The sequence below is a fragment of the Typha latifolia genome, chromosome 3, assembly GCF_019914945.1.
Source record: "Typha latifolia isolate L0001 chromosome 3, TyphaL0001v2, whole genome shotgun sequence".
In the NCBI taxonomy this organism is placed as follows: Eukaryota; Viridiplantae; Streptophyta; class Magnoliopsida; order Poales; family Typhaceae; genus Typha; species Typha latifolia.
In genome coordinates this window covers 18065204-18090401 of record NC_133088.1, presented here as the reverse complement: position 1 = coordinate 18090401, position 25198 = coordinate 18065204, and the positions used below count along the sequence as shown (strand labels likewise).

At 38.3% G+C, this 25198-nt stretch overlaps 6 protein-coding genes across 9 annotated transcripts; 2 read left to right on the top strand and 4 right to left on the bottom strand.

Moving 5' to 3' along the window:
* Positions 1-71: 71 nt before the first annotated feature.
* On the bottom strand, positions 72-6134 carry LOC140784216 (phosphomevalonate kinase, peroxisomal). 4 transcript variants are annotated; one of them, XM_073131483.1, is made up of 11 exons: positions 6011-6134; positions 4746-4789; positions 4480-4630; positions 4089-4186; positions 3604-3716; positions 3417-3469; positions 2884-3282; positions 1871-1972; positions 1346-1573; positions 832-954; positions 72-497 (listed from the first exon to the last, which is right to left on the bottom strand). In XM_073131483.1, the coding sequence occupies exons 2-11, from the start codon at positions 4751-4753 to the stop codon at positions 231-233; spliced, it is 1542 nt and encodes a 513-aa protein (XP_072987584.1). In that variant the 5' UTR covers positions 4754-4789; positions 6011-6134; the 3' UTR covers positions 72-230. The 4 variants fall into 4 exon arrangements, with proteins under 4 accessions (XP_072987584.1, XP_072987585.1, XP_072987583.1 ...); XM_073131484.1 differs by having other exon boundaries at positions 4746-4777; XM_073131482.1 differs by having other exon boundaries at positions 4746-4923; positions 6011-6130.
* Positions 6135-6978: 844 nt separating this feature from the next.
* On the bottom strand, positions 6979-7608 carry LOC140785000 (AP2/ERF and B3 domain-containing transcription factor At1g50680-like). Its single transcript, XM_073132675.1, has one exon. The coding sequence runs from the start codon at positions 7579-7581 to the stop codon at positions 7054-7056; it is 528 nt and encodes a 175-aa protein (XP_072988776.1). The 5' UTR covers positions 7582-7608; the 3' UTR covers positions 6979-7053.
* Positions 7609-8791: 1183 nt separating this feature from the next.
* On the top strand, positions 8792-12931 carry LOC140784215 (4-coumarate--CoA ligase 2-like). The gene is made up of 7 exons (XM_073131480.1): positions 8792-8944; positions 9060-10258; positions 10925-11123; positions 11980-12125; positions 12214-12281; positions 12417-12519; positions 12611-12931. The coding sequence occupies exons 2-7, from the start codon at positions 9227-9229 to the stop codon at positions 12722-12724; spliced, it is 1662 nt and encodes a 553-aa protein (XP_072987581.1). The 5' UTR covers positions 8792-8944; positions 9060-9226; the 3' UTR covers positions 12725-12931.
* Positions 12932-13135: 204 nt separating this feature from the next.
* Positions 13136-15911, top strand: LOC140784221 (protein AE7-like). The gene is made up of 6 exons (XM_073131488.1): positions 13136-13255; positions 13494-13663; positions 13832-13936; positions 14024-14123; positions 15478-15523; positions 15604-15911. Exons 2-6 carry the CDS (start codon positions 13539-13541, stop codon positions 15702-15704), a joined length of 477 nt encoding a protein of 158 aa, XP_072987589.1. The 5' UTR covers positions 13136-13255; positions 13494-13538; the 3' UTR covers positions 15705-15911.
* A 943-nt stretch (positions 15912-16854) lies between these two features.
* Positions 16855-20284, bottom strand: LOC140784219 (TOM1-like protein 1). Its single transcript, XM_073131486.1, has 4 exons — positions 20134-20284; positions 18783-19339; positions 17944-18189; positions 16855-17457 (listed from the first exon to the last, which is right to left on the bottom strand). Exons 2-4 carry the CDS (start codon positions 19299-19301, stop codon positions 17041-17043), a joined length of 1182 nt encoding a protein of 393 aa, XP_072987587.1. The 5' UTR covers positions 19302-19339; positions 20134-20284; the 3' UTR covers positions 16855-17040.
* Positions 20285-20781: 497 nt separating this feature from the next.
* LOC140784928 (uncharacterized) lies at positions 20782-24201 on the bottom strand. The gene is made up of 6 exons (XM_073132558.1): positions 23701-24201; positions 22756-22856; positions 21931-22451; positions 21653-21829; positions 21280-21418; positions 20782-21153 (listed from the first exon to the last, which is right to left on the bottom strand). Exons 1-6 carry the CDS (start codon positions 23773-23775, stop codon positions 21114-21116), a joined length of 1053 nt encoding a protein of 350 aa, XP_072988659.1. The 5' UTR covers positions 23776-24201; the 3' UTR covers positions 20782-21113.
* Between the last annotated feature and the right edge of the window lie 997 nt (positions 24202-25198).

The window sequence follows — 25198 nt, the reverse complement described above, 5'->3', positions numbered from 1 at the left end:
ACACGTGACACCGGCCATCCTTGCATCAAATATAAATAACATTGTGATTTATACATTATACCCTTTCTCAATTCTGATCCAAACAACCTACGCTTTCTGCTGCTGTTTTTCTTTATTTTATTCAAGGTATTCAACGTTCAGTAATGCATGTTAACCACATTTTGCAATTGTAGCATGAATAACCCAAGCATAAACATAGGTTACTACAAATAAATTAAACGAGCTGGAAGCTAATTTATTTGGATCGAAGAAATGGCCGAGGAAACTTCATTTGCTCTTGGGTCACCGCTTTCTAGTGAAACACCATGAGGGTCCTCTCTGACCAAAAGGGGCAGCACACCAAGTGAGCTCCAAGCTTTAGCTACGGCAGTAGTTGCTTCACCCAAAATAATGGCAAAAACTGCATCAAAGCCCCCTGCTCCAGGAACTCCTGCTAGCAATACTCCCTCCATGTTCATAGTGGCATCCAATAGTTGAGTTTGTGACTCCGGCTCTATCTATAAAAGTAGAATATATGGATGGTTTAGTGATGTTGCAGAGCCAGCTTAACAGTTCAATTATAACTGCATCATATAAAGCAACAATTTGTATCTGGGGATCAAAATGCAAATGAATGAAATTGCAACATATTGATGAAAAGACCATTCCGATTCTATATGGTAATTAGTATAAAACTTGAGTTCTTTGACCAATGATTTCTAGAACTGAGTTATTCACTGAACACAAAGTACAAGAAGGAAGTACAAATGAAACTGGTTTAATCTGTAATAAACTTGAAAAACGGAACTAGTGCAAATTCTTCATCAAAGAATATTGAACAATATCACTTACTGGAACACCGGCTGCCTCACCCATTTGCCGCATATGGAACCTGATGTCAAGGAAAGCATCTCTTGCCTCTAACAATGACTTAATGATTGATTCTTGATATTGATCAGCAACTTGCCCCATCCACTGCGATAAGATGCTTAGAATGTATAGTTAACCCAGGAAAGAGAGTAGAAGACTCCAGGTATAAATTGGAAAATATTTTAATCTTAGAGAATATAAGTTTAAATAGTTACATGTAACCTAAAGTTAAAGAGGAAGCCATATGGAATCTATTTAAAGCTGTAGTGGAAGTTTGAAAACCAGCGGAAATTGCCCTAGGTAGTGGTTTTTCTACATTATTATATCTAGTGTCTATTGTTAAATCCCCTGTTCATAAAGAATCCCAAAAAGTATGAATAAACTCTTGGGGAATATCTTATAAATTGATCAAGGGAAATATAGTTTCGGATTTTAAAGACTAATAAAATGATTTCGGAGACTGCACAAGTTAAACTCTAATGCAATCACAAGTCACCTTTTCATATGCATGACCACTGCAGGTGCTTATGACATGTTTATATGTCTCCCAGTTATCTTCTGCATATTTACTTAATCTTTTAAGTAGTGCTTCAAGCATTGAATTAGCTTCACCAAGTCTTTTCCATGTCTCTAGGGATTTTTGAGGATCAGATTTTTGCCACTGCTTCACAGAGCCCACCATCGATGGAGTAGATGAACCTCCAGTACCAGGTTCCCCTAGTAACTGTCAAAAGAAAGTACAACCCAACAATGAGAAATCTACAACCAGCAATGGAGTTTGGGACATGCATGGCAGAATTAACAAGACAGCATATAAGAGATATTTGACTAACCAAATAAACTATAAAAGCAAATCCACAATAATTAGAGCCAAGCCAACATTTAGTACATTGCTTATTCTTACCAAGAGAGATGTTTGCAAGCATCTAAAATATCATAGAAATAGAATGATGTATATTCCTAATATACCAAATTAACTAAATTGTTAATACTTCCTGTACTGAGAAGTTAACAAACTCACAAGGGTCAGCAGTGGAGGCAAAGAAAATTGAAGCTTCTCATGATCCCACTTCTCTTTAAGAATATCAACGGCTGCATCTTGAGAGCGCTTTCCAACCCTAACCTATAGAAACAAACAATGTCATAATTTTTACCAAAAATAGAAGGTTCTCGAGCTACGGTTTAGAAGCTAACAAAGTCATCCTACTGTAAATGAGCTCATCATAAAATAATCCAAATCCAAGATTCTTGGTTTGCAAAACAGATATGGTAAATCATATTAGACACATCCTCTATCAAACGTACACAAGATGTTGATATCCATTTATTGTTCCATATATAATCATTTTATGTTTGCATCAACGACTCAATTGTGGTGAAAAATCAATATAAGTAGATGTTTTCCAGTTGTATCTAGTTACAAGTCTATAACTCAGGATGAAATCAATGGGTATTACTGTTGGCAGCTTAGGGCATCAATAGATACTTCGTCAATGTGCTTGTCTATTGAAATATCATCTAACTTTGGCAAATCACAGACCTGAATGAGAGAATGCCAGCTACATGAATAAACGAAACTTATCAAGTTCTGCTGAGAAGAATATAAATGCCACTTAATCTTTAACCTAATTCGAATTCTTTTTAAAGAGTCTAGCAGCGTAGAAAGAAGCAATTTCTTTACCAAAGATAATTAGGCATTGTTTCGTTTGAGGTTAAGCCCCGAATTAATTAGTTAGTCTTATTTCTTAGTCTTAATTTTTTGAAAAGTAAATTTAATTAAATATGATAAAGATAAAAAAATATTTGATTACCGAACCAATTTAGGGGTTCTTGAACTAGTTCAGTAGAGGTCCTTAAACTCAAAGCAAACAAAACCTTAACGAATATATTTGAAATTAAAGGAGCACCCCCTTGGATATACTATTATACAAGCATCAAAATAATGCGTAGGAAAAGTAGAAAAGAGATGGCGCAAGAGATGGCATTATATCCATATAACATGTAATGGAAAGAGATGGCGCAAGAAGAAGAAACCTGAGCTGAAGAGAGAACTTCTGGAGAAAACCTAATGTAACGTTGGCTGCCGTAGACAGCAGAACTGACATCGAAACCACTGCCAATCTTTCCTTGAGCTAAACAATGAGCACTTTGAGCAATAACATGTACCAAATCTAGATCAGCATCAGCTGCCTTACCATCAGATAAAACTTTTCCAGAAAATGGGAGATTAACAACTCCAAGGTACTGAAGTAGAGCTGCAACCACTGATGTGGTCATTGCAGCTGATGAGCCAAGTCCAGTTTTGGCGACTTCAGGTTTACATCTCTCTCCAGGCATCATTCCATTGGAGGCCTCCGAGTTAAAAGTGATTGAGGAAAAGGGTGGAAGAGAAGCCAATACATCAGAACTCAGAGGTAGCCCTCGTGCTTCAATCTGAAATTAAGATATGTAAAAAGATGCAGAAAATGCAATGACAGAAAGAAACCTTAGTGAGAAATGCTTAAGACAGTTTATGAAGCATAGGGATATAGCAGGAGCTACAGCTTTGAAGAAAGATAGTAAGATACCTGATTTCGATAAGAATAGAAATCATTGCAACCTAAGATTGTAATATCCAGACCTGCATGGTTAAATCATTCAAAACTTAGATGCAGGGTGATAGGGCGGATATTACATTTAACAGGATCATAGTCAAAGGCATAGTCAGTATTGAGTGAATAGAGAAGAGAAAAGTAGCAAAAAAATTTATATTACCTTTCAAAAGTAGTTTATCTATTGCCTCTTTCTTCTCCTTGTCACTGAGAATTTCTTTAGAAGCTGCTACAGCATATTGCACTGCTTGTTCCACAAAAGGGTTTGTTGACTCCCTGAAATCTTGAGACAATTAAAATGTCACAGGAACTATGCCACTTGATCTACTTGAAGAGCAGACAGGCTTCACGGCATCTCAGCACTTAACGAAACAAATCATTGATATAATCTTAAATGCTAAGAAGGTTCAATTGCTTCTCATAACCACCTATGGGTTAATCCACCCTGCCGTTAATTATTCAGATAACCCTGAAGTCAAGACTTCAAGCTTTCCCAAAGGAAAAGCGGACCTTTCCCTCAGATTAAGGATTTAAACCTTTTAGAGCTCAATTCTTCGTCAAATTAACTATAAACATAAAAAGGCAATATTTAAAGGATGTCTAAACTAAAAAGAACATAATCAGTGTCATGTATATTAAAGAACTTGCCTTGATGAAGTGGGCTGGAGGCTTGAGTTCTTTAGTGACAGCTTGTAGGTGGATTGTCTAGAAAGTTGAGGGGATGATACTTTTACGTCTGCCCATGCCTAAAAGGTGAATGAATAAGTAAGGGGGCAAAGTCATCGAGAAGAAAAAGGTCGCCTTTATAATATGCAATACCACTACGCATAAGCATCTAACAAGACAAAGATTACCATGTATCAATCAAGAATTTCTGATTCTAGTTTGCACAATATAGTTCATATTACATCAGTTGGCAACTTGGCATACATCTAGACACCTGCATAATGAGTAGTTTATCCTATTTTCCCCTTCATTGCCAATCTATGGCATGTGAATTCGAGGTGAATCTACGGTAATATGAGAAAGAATCGCTCACCCAGGCCCAGCTCTCGGGCTTGATTTCTTCGTAGAGCGGCCTCACGATCGCATAAAAGCGCGCGGTTGTGCTGAGAACGATCCCCGCATTTGGTCGCTCCAAGATGAGGTACCCACCAGTGATCAGAACCTTCCCGGGAGCCGAAGCAACTCTGATCGAAAAAAAAGGAAGAAACAAACAAGATGATTGCAAGCAATGGATTCTAAAAACAGATCAAAATCCAAGTAAAAATAGCAGTAAAGTAAGAAATAAATTGAAGTACTCACACTTCCATTGCTCTTTCCCCACACCTCAAAACCTTCAACCAAATCTGGAGACTCAAGAAGAAGAAAAAGAAGAAGAAGAAGAAGAACGAAGAGCAAGAAAATATATCTATCGGCCTCAACTGAAGGCCCGACCCGTTAGTGACATAGATCCAGCCTAATAAGGTTACTGGGTCATTACCTGTAACAATTAGGCCCATTACATCAATTTGGTAGACAGAGTAGATTATAGAATTCCTCCTTGACTTGACTAGTCAAGATATATATATATATATATATATATATATATATATGTCCCATGATTAGAGAGGTAACCGGCAACAAAATAATGTTAACTATATTTAAATGGAAAAAAATAGTATTCTATTATCCTAATCAAATAATAACACTATGTCACACGGGTCTAATTAAAACACCCACCACCAAATATACGTCTTATGTGATTTTTACATTATTTGTTGATCGTAGAAATATTTCTACACAATGTACAAGACAAAAACCCAATATTTTTACAAATAATATAATTGAAAAGAAGTCTAAAAATATCACATATCATATCAAGTCTCAAAATATATATCTATACACCTCAACATAATAAATATCGGTATATAGGCTATAATTCATCTAACTTATTTTACAACAATACGATAAATAAAGAGGCTATTAACAAATCTTCGTTAGCTCCTCCACGAACTCAAGGTCATCTATTAATCTCAAAAAAATTCTATCAAAAAGTAGCGAGCATAAAACTCACCAAGTATACATTTTTACAATCTAAAAATAGTATAAATAAAGATGTCACATAATATATATGTATGCCAACATGATCACAATAATATGTCTATACAACATGCTCATATTTATAGTTCACATATATTAAATACATATATTAATAAAGGAATATATAATATGTATCATTCTAACTATCAACTAATTTATCTCCGGCTCACATAGAGTTATAGCAATATAACATTATTATATGCCTATGCTTCGTAAACTACATATATTAATAAAGGAATGCCCTTTGTGGGCTCTCGTAGCTCGGGCAACAGTGTGGGCCAATGATGGGAGGCTACCATATGTAGTCTCCACCGGGGGACGAACAACCCACAAAGGGTATCACTGAAAAAAGGAGACGAGGGGAATCATTTGGGACGGGCGCAGGGAGGCACGAGGCCACCAACTGACCGAATTTCCGGTGAAATCAAGAGGAGGAAGGCATAGGTGAAAAAGCAATAGATATTTAATTAAATTGAAATTAATCATACCTTGTTGAAGAGGAGGCTCCGATGAGCTGAGCCACAGAGTCAGCGTCCTTTGGCGATTCTCCGGCGCGGCGAGAGGAAGAAGGGGATATGGCGGCAATTGCGGGAGGCAATTGCGGGAGAGAATAGGGAGAAAAGAGAGGAGGGAAGAAAGATGGGGGTAGTGAGGCACGTGCCCCGCACGTGCAGCTTACTGTTCAGTGCCAGATTTTGTTTTCTTTTTAATTCCCTGGTGACGGTTTAATTTAGTGTTACACTCTCCAGTCTCCATGCATGAGCATGAGAAAAGAGAGAAGAAAAATTATCATCCCGTCTGCTTCTTGTTACAACTTTGTACCTTTGAGTTTCCATTATAATACAAAGCACAAAACAAATACAGAGCAGAGAACAAGAAATATTAGAGGGAGAAAAACCAATTAGCTAGTGTTGCTTTTGGATAAGAGGAAGAGGCAAATACAAGCATTTAATCCAAAATAAATAAATAAATAAATAAATCGATTAAATAATGGTCAAATAATACATGCATGTTTAAATTCCACTGAAACAAGTTTAACAGAAGCATCATTAAATTTCCAAACAAACAGTGCAATAGGTGGATCACTTCTGTTGGGCTGCTGCATGTTAAACGTGAGTAGTATTATTCTCTTTTCACTCTTTTAATCCTTGGACTAGTAGGTTATTAACCTAAGAAAAGGAGAAGCTAACAGACCCTACTACTCAATGGGAGCAACTAACACTAATCAACTTTTCCTCTGTCACTTGTCTTTCATTTGATTTGCCAGCTATACGTATAAATCCGAAGTTAGAACAGCGACTAATTAATCATGACACAATGGCAAGAATCAAAGTATGGAACGGATTCGTCCGATGGAATATTTGGCGAACATATATATATATATATATATATGCCTTTCTCAATCGAAAGTCACCAGGTCACATGCAACAACATGCACCCAGAATAGTACATATAAATATATATAGATATGTATATATATATATATATAGATCTTTCATCTACAAATCTTATATCTACGTACGTAGGTAGATTAGCCAATGACAACACCAAACAACTTAACCTCCTCCTTCTCCTGCCCTCCCTCCTCCACCATTCTAGCCATCACCTCCTCCTTCTTGACGCTGCGCCGCCTCAGGACGTCGACCAAGTAGTACTGCCTCCTTCCGACACCCTCCATCTCCTCGAACTGGTAGAATCTAACTACGTCCTTGGCCTGCAAGCCTTTCTCCTTGACGAACTTATTCCACCCCTTGGTGAAGACGTAGCTCTGGCTGCTCTTCCAGTAGCAGCACCGGAAGCTCCACGCGCGGCCGTCTCGGTCCCTGATCTCGACCAAGAACTCCCTCGACGCGGCGGCCGCCACCTTCGGAAAGTACCGCATCGCGTGCCGCTTCGGTATCACCAGCCTGTTGAGCTTCCCGACGTCGCTAGGGGTCAATTCCTTGTTGAACATCTCGCGGCAGGCGACGCCGGCGATGCCGTCGCGCATCGACGAAGGGAAGAACCCAGAAGCCTGCTTCTCTCTCTTCAGTGGAAAGAGAGCAAGATTACAAGCCATGCATTCATGAACAGGAGATCTACCAAGGATATGGATAGGCACAGCGATAGTTCCGAGAGAAGATATAAAATAGGGTAATCCGTTTGAGAAGTAGGTATCGGAGATGGCTATTTCGGGAAGAAGGTGGTGGCGGTGTCACAAATGGCGGGGTTTAGTTAGGACCGGGGAGCAGACTCTGAAACCCGTGGATGCATGCATTTCCTGCATACGCGATACTTGGCAGCTAGTTATTGATTCAAAAACATGAATGCAGGAAATTCAAGCAGTCGGGGTTTGCAGATGATTTGTTCCTCTCAGGTCTCCTGGAGTCGATAACAGGATTAGCTGCACGGGAACGGAATAGATCATATATATGGTAAAAACTAATTCATTCATTTTCCTGGGTCAGTTTCGTCCACCCTGGACGACCGAGATAGATCCAGTTCCAACATTCTTATACTTTACCAAGCCTCCTTTAAAAGGAGTTAGGAGCTCATTTACTAGTAGTAGCTAGTTTGGAGTCTTAGCCCAATCTAAATTTAACCAGCAGCTTCAATTAATTAATGTCTCGATTCCGAACCTGATCCATATGTTGTTTGTTGAATACCACCCGTAATATGCCACGTACATGCATGGCGGAAACTTAAACAGCTAACACGTGAGATCGATTGCCCGAGTTAAAGGACTGGTCTCCACAATTTGCCATGGTAGTGCTTTGTACCACGTCGGCATAGCCTTTGCTGGTGGGCTACTGTGACGAATAGTGATCTGGCGGCCAAATTTAATGGCGGCAACTAAAGAGATCTATACAACTGAATAGGTCAGGGTAAGAATCTTCTGAAGAGTTTTTTAATTTTATTTTTTATTTACCCGTAACCAAAATTATCCCGACAGTTTAAAAGTCAGAAAAAAGGAATTAAAGTCTTTTTAACTGTTTCACCAGCCAAGTGTCCTGAAAAAGGATATATATATATATATATATATGAACGACATAGATGGAGAGATTTTCTTTTGTTCTCCCTAGTTATTTTCTCAATGGTTGAAGGAAGAACGAGAGTTAGGTAGTGGGCGTAGTTACCGAGAAATGTGGGAAGAGGCAGCGGAAGGAAACAACAACAAAAAAAAAAAAAAAAATTGGGAGGTTTTATTGAAGGTGAGGTGGGTGTCCTACCTAACTCCCCCTTCCCCCACAAGAAAGTGTATCACATTCACATCCCCCTACCTAACCCCCCTTCTCCCCCTCTATATTTAAGCTACTCTCTTCTTCCCCTCTCCTCCTCAGTATTTCCTCTCTACCTACTCTCTCTCGATCTCGAGATTTGATCTTCTAATTACTCCATTGGGCCGCTAAATTTACCTTAAATACTATTGGTGCCTTTTCGAGGTACAGGACTATTACTTGTCTTGAATTTGCTTTCTTGGTTAGCCCTTTTTGTCCCAAAATTTATATATTCATCACGAGCTCACCTATCCTTCTCCATTGGTATTGTTTATCTCAGCTTGCCCATATCAAAGTCCATTGTAGGGATCGAAGCAAGGTCTCGTCTTTTGCCTTCCTCTGTCTTAAAGATTCCATTTTGTGTGTCTTCTCCACCGTACACTCTGTTTTATTTCTTCTCTGTTCCTCTCTCTCTCTCTCTCTCTCTCTCTCTGAGAATCTTTAACCATGATCACTATTGCTGCCCCTGAAGCCCAATCCCAAATCCCAACCCAAATCCATGAAGCGCCGTCGGTGGAGACCATCTTCCGTTCCAAACTCCCTGATATTCCCCTAGCGAACCACCTCCCTCTCCACACCTACTGCTTTGAGAACATGTCCCAATTCGCCGACTCCCCCTGCCTCATCTCATCCGCCACGGACAAAATCTATACCTTCTCGGAGACCCACCTCCTCTGCCGCAAGACTGCAGCTTTCCTCTCCAATCTCGGCATCGGCCATGGCGACTGCGTCATGCTCCTCCTGCACAACTGCCCCGAGTACGTCTTTGCCTTCATGGGCGCCTCCTTCCTCGGGGCCATGACCACCGCCGCCAATCCTTTCTGTACCCCCGCTGAAATCCAGAAGCAATTCAAGGTCTCCGGCGCCAAGGTGGCGATAACCGTCTCCCCCTACGTCGGTAAGCTCGCGAAATTATCCGAAGGATTCAAGGTAGTCACCATCGACGACCCACCGGAGGGCTGCATCAGCTTCTGGGAAATGTCGGCAGCCGACGAGACCTCGATCCCCGACATCACCATCGATCCCAGTGATCCAGTAGCCCTCCCGTTCTCCTCCGGGACTACCGGATTGCCCAAAGGTGTGATCTTGACGCATAAGAGCTTGATTTCGAGCATCGCCCAGCAAGTGGACGGCGAAAACCCCAACCTTTACTTAAACAAGGAGGACGTGGTGCTCTGCGTTCTTCCGTTATTCCATATCTTCTCGCTCAACTCCGTGTTGCTTTGCTCGCTGAGGGCTGGGTCGGCTGTGATGATCATGCCCAAGTTTGAGATCGTGGCGATGCTGACGGCGATCGAGAAGTACAAGGTGACGGTGGCGGCGGTGGTGCCGCCGCTGGTGCTGGCCCTCGCGAAGAATCCAGTGGTGGAGAAGTACGACTTGGGATCTATAAGGATAGTCTTATCCGGCGCGGCGCCGCTCGGGAAGGAGCTCGAGGAGGCGCTTAAGAATAGAGTTCCGCAAGCCGTCTTTGGACAGGTGACAACTCTCTCTCTCTCTCTCTCTCTCTCTCTCTCTATAGAGTAAATTTCACAAAAAGACACTGATAATACCAAAAGAAGCTTTAAAAATTATGTGTAAGTTCAATTTGAAAGGCCTGGTCAATTTACGATCTTTCCAAGTACCAATTTGACTGTAGAGAAAAAAAAATGGAAGCTCCATATGGTTGCCCCCACATTATTTTTGGCGTTAGCTGTGAGACTTCCCAGGCCATTGGATTGAGCACTCCAGATCATTTCAAAAGGCAAATATTCATCTACTAGTTAGTAAAGCCAATTATTGATATACTATGCAACTTAGTCCAACCACGTGAGAGGAATAGATGAAGACAAAATGAGTAGTTTGCGAGATGCCTCTCATGTGGAGTAGCTTTGCATGGCATCATTTTGATCACAACTTATATTATTTTTAATTTGTCACTCGTACTTGTGGTGCCGTAAGATGACCTGCCACATTGTATCAATAGACCCACCCCAATTACAATTTACAAAGGTATTGTAGTGCCAGTGGCATTCCCAACCGATCACCTTGTTTGATCCAACAAACATGGATCAAAAGTAAATTAACATTTACCAGTTTTTTTTAAATAAAAAATAAAAAAAACTAGCAAATAAAATTAATTTTTGTTTTATCTTTTATTTTTAGGGTTATGGAATGACGGAGGCCGGGCCAGTGCTTTCGATGTGCCCAGCCTTTGCAAAACAGCCCAGCCCAGCCAAGTCCGGCTCGTGCGGCACCGTTGTCCGCAATGCTGAGCTCAAAGTCATAGATCCAGAGACAGGCTGCTCCCTCGGCCGGAATCTTCCCGGCGAGATATGCATCCGTGGACCTCAGGTCATGAAAGGTACTGCCACCTCGGCCCATCATCAAAGGCCTACTATATACATATATAGTAATTTATATATTTATTTCTGAGCGACTAATTTAAATAAAGGCAAATACTTCAATGCACCTTTAAAAATTATAATCTTAATCCAACGGCTATAATAGCCAGTTTTCATACCCGCACTCTAGGTTTCCCGCACTCTGGGTTCCAAAACCACATTACGTAAGAAAAAGAGTATATCAGTTAAGAAGATTAATTACGTGTGCCTAACTTTCCAATTTTCTTATTATACCCTTGAAGATCTTAACCATTAGATCTTCGTCAAAGTGATTGATAAGTACGGAAGAAGCGCTCTACACGTTTTTTCGTTAAGATTTCTCTCTTAAATATAATTATGCCTTAATTATAGGAGATATCATTTAATATTAAATAATTTAAATTTGATTGTTTGGAGATAAACTTTAATTTAAATATAATTCTCTATCTCTATCTATTAAAATTTAATTTAAATCAATTTTAAACTAATGGGAGATATATATGTAAATAATAAAAAATAATTAAAAAGATAAAATGTAATTAAAATTTCATCAAGTTAATTATAAAAGACATCAATACCCTTATTTTAATATATATACATTACTCTCAGTTAATGATATATATGTCTTTTACTTAATAAAATATTAAGATAATATAATTGTTAAAAAATAATGTGCAAGATTATATATCTAAAAAAAATTACCTGCTAAACCGGTAATATCTTTCATTCCTATTTTACCCTTAAAGATCTTAACCGTTAGATCTTCATCAAATTGATTGATAAAGAATTAATTCGATTGCACGGAAGAAACCCTCTAAATAAATGAAAAACATACAGGGTATCTCAATGATCCAGAAGCCACGTCAGCGACTATCGACGTGGAGGGTTGGCTGCACACTGGAGACATTGGGTACGTGGACGACAACGAGGAGGTGTTCATAGTGGACCGTGTGAAGGAGCTCATCAAGTTCAAGGGTTTTCAGGTAAACCATCAAAATCACAATATCTACCCACTTTCTAAAAAGCACCTCAAGAAATTTAGAATTTAGTCCCCCAACTGATGGAATGCAGGTTCCACCTGCCGAGCTCGAAGCTCTACTCATTGCCCATTCTTCCATTGCCGACGCCGCCGTCGTCCCGTAAGCTCTCACAACTACTCTTAATATCACGCTATATATATATATATATATATATATATATATATATATATATATATTTATATAATGCTAACTTTTTGGGTCTAACTGCTAAATATTATATGGATGTGATGGCAGGCAAAAAGATGAAGAGGCTGGTGAAGTTCCAGTTGCATTTGTCACAAGAGCTAAAGACTCGGATATTACTGAAGAAGCCATTAAAGATTTCATAGCTAAGCAGGTGAAGTTTAATATATATATATATATATATATATATATATATACTTTAGGATTCATCTTTCTCAGGGTTTTAACTTTTCTTTTGATTCCAGGTGGTGTTCTACAAGAGGCTGCACAAGGTCTACTTCGTCCGTTCCATCCCAAAATCTCCTTCGGGAAAGATACTGAGGAAAGAGTTGAGAGCCAAACTGGCCTCTGCTTCCTGAAAAAGCTTCTTAATTCCCGGCCACTTTGTTGCTTCCAAATTCCAGTGTTGTTCTTAATTTGTAATGCGTACTCGGAGATGGATGTACTTGCCTCTTTTTTTAAAATTTTTTTTTTTTCTCTTAATTTACTCGTGAAGAAGAAAGAAGTGTTATGATTGAATAAATAATTCAAGGTTCTCTATGTATCAGATGACCACTTTTTCTTAATTTGTGTTGCCCATTAATTATCATAATGATCTCTATTAATCCTCCTTCCGTCTTCTCTTTATGAGAGTATTTTTGTCATTGTGCATTAAAATCGGGATCGGGCTTGGAATCCACACGAGGGGCGGAGCCGAACCCGAACCCGAACCCGAACCCGAACCCGAACCCGAACCCGAATCCATCATCTTCGTGCCTACAAAAGCGGCACCAAAGTCCAAAGACGCCTCCTTCGGCAAGCCGCGACTTTTTTTTGTTACCTTCATCGTTCTCGTACTTGCCTTCAAGAAGCTATTCTTATTCTTCTCTCGCCCCATCTTGGTTTCAGAGGTTCCTCTCCGATCTCTTACTCTTTCTTTTAAATCTCTTTTCCGTTATTGTGGCAAAATAATATGAGACTTCGGGTTGAAATCGGTGTTTCGCGACTTGCATCGTTCCTTATCTGGGCGCCGTTTGACTTTGGATTCTGATGCTTATTTCGTCTCTTTTCATTCAAGAAGGAATGTATTTAGGCTATGATCGTGTTCTACTTCTGAATTCACCCGTTTGGGTCATTCATGCTCTGCAGGAATTTACCTCACGATTCTTCTAAGTACTCTCTTCGGTCAAAAAGATGGTTGTGGGGTTGATAAATGCTAATCCTGTTGTACATGAGAAAAAGGAGAGACGTATTCGTAATGCGCCGGAAATTATAGATGAAAAAGCTGAAGAGACCATAGATCAGCAAGAAATTTTTGATATCCTTCTGCTATAGATGTTTCGTTTCTTTCCATCTCTTTGTTTATTTTGTTTTGTTCTTTCTCTGAACAAGATTTTTCTTAAATCATAGTAACTGTTCTAAACTCTAAATCTATAGATCGTCTTGAAATTCCTATACAATTCTTTGATTCCTTAATTTTGCACAAAGCATATCAGAGATATAAAGGATCCTGAACATCCATATTCATTGGAAGAATTGAAGGTGGTCAGCGAAGACTTGATTGAAGTCGACGAAAGGCGATGTCATGTTAGGTAATGTCGCATTTGGATAAGTTGCAATGGTACTTCTGTGATTTCTTGACAAAATTCTTTGAGTTCTTTGTTTTTGTTTTGATTCAGGGTCACGTTTACTCCAACAGTGGAGCACTGCAGTATGGCAACTGTTATTGGGCTCTGCATACGTGTAAAGCTTATGCGTAGTCTTCCATCTCGTTACAAGGTATGCTGTCCAGTAGTTAGTGTTCATAAATTGAATTTAGTTCAAATTGTAGATAACCCTACAAAGCATTATTCTGCAATTTATGTGACATTGAAAGGGATTTTCTGTATTGGTTACTAAAAACTCTGATCGTTTGGTTATTTTCTTTTTTTATGCGTTCCACATGTATTGGTTACAAGGTATGATTGGGTTAGTGTTCGTTTATTTACTGAAAACTTTGCTATGTTGTTTAAATGTGATGTTCCACAGTTCCACTACAACAGTACGACAGTACATGGTGTGACCCTGTTATGTCTTTTGCTATACGGCCATAATATGGGCATTAGTATCAGATGCTAAAAGTTTTTTCTGTAAAAGTTTAAGGATTTGATCTTTCCTATTGATGTTCATAATTTTCAGGAGATCCAAGGTCTCACAGACAGTGAATAGAAAGTAAGGACAAAATTTGTGCTACGACTTAATTTATAGACTTAGGATGTCACTTTTGATTGGCATAGGCAACAACTAGCAAGAATGAAAGGAAATAGAGTATATATGCATGTAAAAATGAAGTTGTCTTATTGTGAAACAATCCATTGCAACAACTGGTGGTGATACCACAATCCTAAGTAAGTTTCAATTACTTGCTCGTGAGATTAAGTTAATGGTTCTGAAATATGAAGTGCAGTTTTAGGCTTGCAACTTTAACCAATTGGAAGATGAGATGTCAGTGCAGAAGTCGGTGATGTGGACCTTGTGGTGCACCTCTTGACTTTGTTTTTATTGATGCTGTCAAAACCAGATATATTATCAGAAGTTCCACCGTTGGTGTAATAGGCTGTGACCTCTATTTCCAGATCAAATCAAAACTAACAGAGTTCTTTCTCACCTTAACCATCATTTCCATGATACTCTCTCTCCTAGGACTACTCGATCCATGTCTATACGAATTTTTATATAACCCACTGTTGTGTTGCATGACTCGAAGCTGCAAACAAGAAGGTAGAATGCTCTACCTACCAAATACCCTCGTATCTTTTATGGCAAGGTCCTGCCAATTGTCTATTTTGCTCTGGCTAGGAAATTGGCTCCGAACATATAGAGGGTTGATGTCATCTTGACAGGATCTTATAAATCTATCGGTTCTGAAGGGTTCTTATCTTTGAAATGTGCTCTAGCCAACCCCATATTATTGGGAAATGACTTGAGCGACAAGAACTACGATGATAACGATGATGATAGTCTGTTTCAGTGATGATAGTTTGTCCAATTTTAATATCATTTTTACTCCTACTGGGTACAACTCTTGCTTCAACATAGATTCATTTACCAGGTTCTGCAATCTGCTTTGTTATGATCTTTGCATTTTGTCTAGGTCGACATCAGGGTGGCACCTGGGACACATTCCACTGAAGCATCTGGTACTGTATTTTATCCTTTCAATTACCGTGATGATAATCTAATCCTTCTTATCTGCTTAATTCATTCTCCACTCTTGCAGTAAATAAGCAATTAAATGACAAGGAACGTGTTGCAGCAGCGTTGGAAAACCCTAGCCTGTTAGAAATAGTGGAGGAATGCTTATCGCCCATCTATTACTGACGCTTGGATTTACTCCTACAAAAGCTAATGAATGGTCGTTGCGGAAAAATCAAATGATAGATGGCCTTCCACCACGTCAGTGGAAGTGCAAATTTGTATACGAGTAATTTTATCCATAGCTTGGTTCCCGGATCTGGGAAATTGTCAATTATTACGCAGGAGATGCAACAATTAATAAGGTGCTAGATTGAAATATTTCTGAGTAAAGAAGTGTGAGGAAAACAATTAGGACTTAGCTCAAGTCTCAACCACGGGGTGATGAACACGTATGTGGAATGTTGATAGTTGGATAGTTTTTTTTTTCTCTTCTTCTCTTATGACGGCGTCTAGATTGTAACCAAGAAGGTCACGCAAGCTGGTAAAATAATCCAAAATATCTTAGTCTATATTCGTATATATTCCAGCAGGTATGCTAAAAGTCGTCTGAGAATGTTAGATAGAACATAGAAACAGAGAGTCAGAGTCGATTGGAAAGTAGGTACTGGTGCTACTAAGGTCTGTTTTGTAAATTGGTAAATTCATTGCTAGTGAGTAATTATGGTTTATTAATGTTTGGTAAAAATTAAAAGTGTTCGGTGAAATTAAATAATTATTATAATTAATAATGATATATAGTATATAAACGAATAAAATATATCATTCTTGTGCTTGGTTCTAGAAAGTAAAGTTCAATAAAATAATTAAGAAAAAGAATTAAAAAGAATATCTAAATTAATTTTAGTAGGTAAGGAAGTTACTGTTTAACTTATTTTCTGTAATTAAATATAAAAATTAGATAAGTTCATTACTTTCATCCCCATTTTTAAGAAAAATTAGATGACTTAAGGCTAAGGGACGTGGAGAACTTTTCATACATCACTTTCTTTGTCCGAACATCATCAATTAGCCACACCTAACAGAGTCTTGATCTGCTCTGCTGCAGAATAAATTTTTTTTTTTCTTTCGTTTTATCTTTTGATTTCTGAGCGTTTCTTTACCGGCATGAGGCATCCATCCAAATACCACTGTGTTCGAGTAAACTCCCAAACAAAAGCGCATATCTTATAAACTGTAATGCCATAGCTACGGGAAATGGATTTTGGTACATATTTGTGAACTTCAATAAACATGCTCTTTGAATGAAGAGACACGACCGAAAGGCTGCTTGAGCTTCAGAAAGATACATAATCTTCTATTCACGTTCCAGTATATTCAAACACAACATTAACAATATAAATGATACCCCCAGTAAACATATGGAATTTCCACCCTTCAAAAGAATGATATCCCCTCTCGAGGATTGATTATCATTATATTAAACAAGAGAAAAGGGTTTTTTAGCAGAAGAATTTTGTATTCAGAAGCTGATCAGATCATCCTTCCCTTGCTCACGCTTCTTTTTCGGCTCCTGATCCTGAGATGTGCTTCCTCCCTTCTTACCAAAGATCATCTCATCAAGATCATCGAGGATGTCATCTTCTCCACCTGACCTAGCTTGAGAACCTGCCGGTTTTCTAATGAGGGCATCTTCTTTGCTAACCTGTGGAGATTCTTCAGGTTCTACAGCGATCGGGATCATTGCTGGTTCTGGTTCAGACTGTAGTACCGGAGGCCTCTTCAGCTCTTCATACTTTGAGAGAACCTTTTGGAGCTCGTCATTTATGTTCAAGGCCTCAAAGAGTAGGGCCTCATTGTCTCCAGCGGTCTCTATGATTCCCTGGACGGTGTACTGACATTGATGACACTGTTGCACGAGAGTGGTGGTCAAATCATCCTGCAAGAATAAAGGAGGCAATCAAATTACGAGATGACCATACTATCATCCGACGGGCCACATCTTGATAACATATAATTTTTTAAAAAACAAGATGCATCAAGATGACAACTTCTGGTAAGAACATAGAATTTCAGGCATTTTAAGTCCAAATTCAGTGAAAGATAACATGGCCTGCATCTAAAAGTATAAGGAATCACTAAAAAGCATATGCATCCACTTCATTATTTTGCCTCAACACATATTTTTCAACCCAAAAGATTAGCAAGTCAATTTGACTACAAGAAGATAAAAGCAACAATGGTCACCGAGTTGTATCAGATAACCATCGGTAATCATTCTACACCAGTGGAGGTGATAAAGATAAGCTTAAAGAAACAGATCTGGTGGAAAGAAAACAAGAGTATAATCATATGTATATGATTACATTCTGCAATAATACTTTTGTCATATGATACATGGAGAAAAAATATAAAACTAAATCACCTGTAAAGCATCTTGTTGTGGTGAAGAGGATAGAACTGTTGAAAGAAGTTCTACACTATTACGTGCCACATCGAAGGCTTCCTTTGTTTGTTCAGCAGTATAACTGGGCACATTGACCTCATTGAAAGTTTGCTGTGTTGCATTGTCATAAAATTCTTCTTGTGAAACTGAGCGTGGTGGAGTAAATACTGGAGCGGAACTTTCATTATCCCGTCCAGGAAATTGAACTCCTCTTGATTTCAAGCTCTAAAAACATATAATACCAAATAATTTAAAATAAGTATCTATAATTGAGAACATGCACCCATACACGAGAATAACACACTCAAACATGGAGTACAGGGAATGATATGGCATTTTTTGGCCACAGCTATTATCTCAACTATAAGGTTTAAGCAATAAAAGTATAAACTTGAAAAAGTTATATAGAACTATTAAAGTACTGCATTAATAAAAGTCTGCGTAGTATAAATCACTTCCAATGTAAAGCACATGATAAAGATGGATCTTAAAAAGTAAAAAACAAGAATAGGAGAACAAAAGTTGATTCCTGGTGAGAGGATTCCTTTACTTTAGAGCAAAACAAAATCATTCCAACACATGCCAATATGGCTAGTTGCATTCACAACAAAATCAGGTTGCTTTCACAGAACATACTACGAATACAAATAATAACAGAAAATTTTATTGTGATATCATGAAGCATCATATGTATACCAGATGCTAAAATATTTTGAAGATATGGATCTCTTATAATTCCATATACCAGGCCATGGAGTACCTTGTTAAATAAAATATGACTGACAATCTAAATCAGTAAATCTATGCAAGTTGAATACCTTGTAAGTTTCCTCATAGATTGGCAAGTACCGGAGCTCATCTCCAGATTCTCCCCATGTTTCAATAAGGACAAGAGCCTTGTTTCTAGTGTTCGCTACAGTCTGGGGATCGTCAATCATTCTAACCATCTCATCAAGGACGCGCTCTGCGGCAACCTCGGAAAAAGCCTTCTCACAGTTCTTCACACAGGTCTCAAGGAGAACCAGGGCAAGATACTGGACCCTAGGATCCTTCAACATGATTCGCTTCTTGATGGCTCGGATCAGTTCAACACTGTTGACCTTTTCACTATTGATCATGTCGCAAATCTCAAGATTGGTAGACCAGTCTGGTCCATCCATGTTCTCCGAGGTGGCCTCCTCAATAATCTTCTCTGCAGGGTTCTGACCTTGGAAGAACTCCTTCATCTTAAAGCTCATAGAACTCATACCAGCTGTCATCTTCTGACGCACCTCAGAACTACTGATTTTCAGACGCTCGCCAAAGGCGCTGACTTTATCCATTAAATTGTCATTCATTCTCGTCTCAAGACACTATCACATAGAAGAAACTAAACCTGTAAATAGAACAACAAAAAGTGGGTCTTAATAGCACATAATTTAGATAAACAAGAAATCCATCAGCCTGGTAGAACCATAAATCACTATTGCCCACAAAAGTATATGTCCTTTAAACCTATCTTCAAGTAAATGGTAATGAGATCTCCGACAATTCATCAACAGGCATAAGAAATCAAGACAGGAAGAGCAAACACCCGGACAGTATAGGAAATAACCAGGATTCCACAAACACAGTTTATGAAGACTTCAGAAAATACAAGGATCTGTGATTTAACATGCAATTTCATATCCGAAAATTCTGCTGTAAAATTATCCCAAGTTTCAATGTTGATGCCACATAATTCCGTCAGAGCAGAACTGAGAATCCTACTGTATTAGAGAACATAAAGTCAAACAGTGGTCCATAATATTTCCACAGAACACATCACATTAATAGCTATACAACCAACGAACCAACCAACCAACCAAAAAAAAAAAAATCCTCGGGTTTTGATCACAACATTACACAACAAGCGCTATAATAACCCAGGATATGAGATCAAATCTTTTAACTCTAAACGAATTGGCAAAAATTACCGGGATAAATCCAACAAACCGAATAGATCCCTCAAAACCAAATCCTACCCACAAAACTTTACCTCTAAATCTGTTAATTATCAGCAAAAAGATGACAACTTTCTTAATAAAGAGATCAAACATCCACCAAAAAGAATCTGATTACACTTAATCAATATGAACAAAACAGAGCGACGAATCAAACAAATCGCAAACAGAGATTACTAATACTTACCTCGGTAAATAAATCCGGAAAAGAGAACTATTTGCCCTCCCTCGTCCTCTCCTCTGTGGGTTCCTTGGAGTCGCAGTCTTGAGTTGTTCGGTTGTTCCAGACGTTGCTCCTTTTTCTCTTCTTTAACTTGCAGATGAAGCCATAATGACTTAATTAATGTAGCTGTTGTTTGGAAGTACGTGGGCCGTCCAATTGGGCCAGTTCATGATTTCGGACCGTCGGATGGTAACTGGGCTGCCGACTAAGAGTAAACTAGTAGGAATAATTTTGCTGTTAATTATTGATATAACTAAAAAGAAGGGGCAGGAGATGGGGAATGGAATATTCTCATCGAGAGGTCACGATCTTGAAAAGTGCTGCTGACCGGCCATGATGGTTGGGCAGAACGGGCAGGTCCACCATATTTCTTTTTATTTACTTTTATTATTCTCTACTACACTAACTTTTTTTTAGCTCTTTTTAAGTTCCACAATAAGGAAATTTGCAATTTAATTACAGTTATTTTAGATTCATCTCTTAGAGATTAAGTGCATATATATATATATTTATTTATAATCAATACATATTTTATTATTATAAAATATATTTAATTTATATATATGATGTGAAGATAAGACGCAATTAAGTTGTAGAATGCTTGTCACAATGTTAATAAATGATAGCATTAATTGAACTCATTTTTGTTTTGGCTTGTTTGGGCCCTACCCGAACAAAGTGGCCAATTCTTCCTGTAGACAACCCAAAACAATTACATTATGTTGCCATTCAAACGGGAAAAACCCTTTGAATTCTACTCGTCACCCATGAAGGGGTAAATTCCTCATACTTAACATTTAACTGAAAGCTATAGTCTGCAAATTGGATCATTAATACAGACATGCAAAGTAGCTCAAGTTTGTGGTATCTCGTCTTTACAAACAGCCGAATTAATTTTGTCAGAGTTGAGGATATCCGGAATTGTTGGAATCACCCAAGTAGAGCTACTGGCGAGAGCTTCTCGCTGATTGTTCCAAGAGGTACCTGCATAACAGAATATTTGAGATTGTTTTCATTGTTCTTCTTGTACATACACATACAAAGGGAAGGAGAACAAAAGGAAATAAAAGTTTCTAGGATAGATTTTGTAGCATTAAGTACAAGACTTGCCTGCCTGTATGGAACCCTGCTGAATACCATGCACCCAAAACGGCAGCAAGATCGCTCTCTGAACATATGCTGTGTGAACCATTATGTTCATCTCTATCAATGGTCTCGTCTTCCTTCTTTCCCTTCTCCTTCTCCTTTCCTGTAGTTACGGAAAAGTAGTTCAAATTTCACCTTCTTGAATTAGAGAGTGTATAACAATATGATGCTTGACATATTAGTTATAATCAAAGAAAAGAAAAGTCCTAATTGAGAAAAAACAACAGGAAGGGAAACTGAATTTGTTAGATAAAATTTGCAATATGTACAACATCATCCTCACAATCAATTTGATCTGGTAAATCGGGAGTTCTAAAAGGCTACTAGAAAATTGCACCTTCAGATGAGCTAGAATCCCCAGATATTTTAGTCTTCATGGAATGTATTGCACTTTCAGCAGCCTTCATCCCATGACTGAAAACTGAATCTTCAGCACCAGCAGATTGCTTTATTGGATTTGATGTGGATGACGTGCCAATAAGAGTTACACCACTTTGAGCAGAACACTGACCACCTGGAACATCATAAAATAACGAGAGATCATAGCTAACTCTTAAAGGTTGAAACTTTTAGAATAAAATATATGTAGTGGAAGAAGGAAGAGTATTAGAGAACCAGGATGGCTATGCGCCTGAGATGCAGAACAGCATGAAGTACATGGTAGATTATAATAGCAGCCAGGTAATGGGATATTCATGTTACAAGAAGATGCTGGAAAAATTGGGGAAGCCAAACAGCAGCTTGAGCACAGCGAGCAGGGTTGTTGTCTAGCATATTCAGAGGCATTATATGCAAGAAGTTGCTGTTCTTGACATGTGGAAGATTGAACTGGGTTTTCAAAATTCAAATAACTTGCTTGCTGAAGTTGCTGCAGTACCTTTTGCCTCTGGTCTTCAAGTTCGTAGTAATGTCTAAGCAGTTCATTATACTCAGCATTTTGTTGATTAGAGTAACTATCAACTTTCTTATCAGAACTAAAGAGGCCCAGGGAATATGTCTCAGATTCTGAGGCATGCAAATCTGGGAAAGTTTCTTGAATAGGAAGGTCTTTAGTAGCTTTCCCATCCTCGTGACAGGGTAGAGAAGTCTCTGTTTCTCTACTGGATATCTCATTGCTTTTATCATCCAGCTCCAGTCTTGCATAAAGAACATAAAAATGATGAGGAATCCAAAGTTTGCAGAGCAGAAAAAATGAGAGATATATAGACGATTAAAAAAGATATTTCAACAACTTGCAATAGTGTATGTTAAATCAGTATGACTCTAGAAAAAATTAAAGACATCATCCCCACGTTGAACTAAACTCAATCAGTTGAGAAAAAGGTGAAAATACAGGTAAAGTAATTTAAGAAATATCTAAAGATGCGTCTGCATAAGTATTCCACCAACTTGTATATATTTCAAAGCACAGGGTTCACTGAGGAAGTCGTAATTTCTTACTCTGTTGTTGGCTCGGTATGCGCGGATTCCTCTTCATTAACATCGCCTGTTTGTTTTTCTTCTTCAGCAGAACTTCTGTGGTTGCTTTTGCTATGCATTGCCTAATATTAAGCAGGTGATTATTAAAACAAATATTCTGACCAGTCAGATAAACATTCATTGTCGGAAAAAGGAGGGAGTACTATATTGAAATTGAGGTGCACCAAAGTAGTGGCCTACACTAAATAAAAGATATATTAGAAGCAGAAGAGCTAATATACATATCAGCAATACATGTGCAATTTTGAAAAACCAGTAAAGCTCCCTCGATAAGGCACAGCTCTTCAAATTGATTGCTATATAAATGGCCCAATAAAGAAGGTATTGGGAACAATAATCTTTTAAACATACAAGAAACCTAAATATTGTGATTTCAAACTGTACATGTAAAGCAATCTGAGCCAGAGCAATGAGCTATACTACTAAGTTCCCCAACCACTGAAGTGCTCGCTCACTTAATAGACAATTCTGCGAATTGAGGAATCTTGTGCAAATCCAATTCAATTACTCCCACTAACTTCTTGGTGAAAATTGAGGACGAACCCTTTAAATGGAGGAGACCACAGCACAGCTATAACTGCAGCATATGAGTACCATCTTCGCCTTTGTGTGTGTGTGTTTGTATGTGTAAATTTTTCACATAGAGATATTAGCTATGTCGGATACAATTTGGGAGGCAGACATACTCACTCTCCTTCAGAAAGGAAGGAATAATAACCGAGAAAACCTTATCGGCCACATGACTGCTCGAAATCAAACTACCATAAACCCTTTCACCCATTTCCTCAAACATCTCATCTACGTTTCCAGATAAACGACCGAAGCATGATTCGAGTTCCACGCGCATCAAACCAACACGAACACAGCACTGTAGAAGTAAGAGGCGAGAAGAAGAAGGAATCCAACCTTGTAGGTGGCCATGGCGCGATCAAAAGCATCGACAAGGGCCGAGTCGTCCCACAGCGCGCTCTCCTTTCCCATCTCTTTCCACTGCCAACACAAGAGTAGGCTGCGGCTGCGACAAAGTATTTCTCAATTGAGCTGCAGAGAGTTTAGGCCAGGCCAGGTCAGGCCTTTTGTTATTTAGCCCGGCCCACCAACCTGTCGGGATTTATTATGCCGAGCTAAAATACTATAGTTTTTAATCGCTCATAGTCAATAGACCGAGCGTGACAAAGTCTCTTGCGAAAAATAACCATAAATTTTTAATGAGCCGAGTTGCAATTTGTTATGAAACGTATTGAGTGAATTAGCTCGTCTTGCCCCCAAAAAGGAGACGTTTCCACTCAACAACTGGCTCTCGCTTGCTTCTTCCTCAATAACACTTCAGTGCTCCACATAGGAATGAATGCACTTCTTTTCTCAAAACAAACTCAACGCACACACCCACCCATCAAATTTCAGAACAAAATCTTTAGAATCAGTTTAGTTTTTCATAGACTAGGGACGCTTTGCTTTTACGTTTAAGGATTCTCAACTCAACTGGTTCGAAGATTTCTAAATTAAATAAAATTTAATAAATTTAAGACTAATTAATTGAATTCGGAGCTTAGTATCAAATCATATAATACAAGTTATACCTTTTAACTTTCACTAACTATTATATAATTTGTATAATACTGAGTCAAATTTCATAAAAGCAAAATTATAAATAATAAATATATATTTTTATATGCCTCCTTGGAATTTTAAATGCTAAATGAATTTTTGACTAAAATGTTCCTCCTCCACCCACCCCCACCCCCACCCCCACCCCCACAAGCTAATATAGTCTGAAAAAATACACTGAATTAATCATCATTTCACGTAAGTTATAATGTGCTGCAGAATTTTATTCTTAAAAGAAAGGTTGAACTTTTATTTTTAAACACAGATAGAAAGAAAATTAATAAATAGGATAAAACCAAGGTTTATTATATTATAATACGATAAAACTAGAATAGATGAAATTTAGATGTGAATAAGATAGATACAAATTATAATACGAAGAGTTCGGTGTTACTGTTCTTTTTTTCTTTCAATTTGACTCGTCCAAAATAGGATTATTTTAGATAATAAATTATTTGGGTAAATAAGTTTTAACGAGCAAACTAGTTTAAGCTTAGAGAGAGTTTAACTATCAACACATCCACCTTCTAGAAATTTCTAATCTATGGGTCAACCGCCCAGGCTGAGGCCCATGCCCATGGTAAAATGGTCAAAGTATTAAACTGACTCCGGAACCGGACAACCCGTATAAACCTCATTTTTACGATCGGACATTCAAAATACTGGCCACGTGTATCGCGTTCAAGTCTTTCTTTACATTCCCCCGTCTACGCCCGCGCTTATACATCAAAAGAAAAATGGAGGGGCTAGAGATGTTGCACAGTATACGGAACATTCATCTGGACCGTCGGATGGG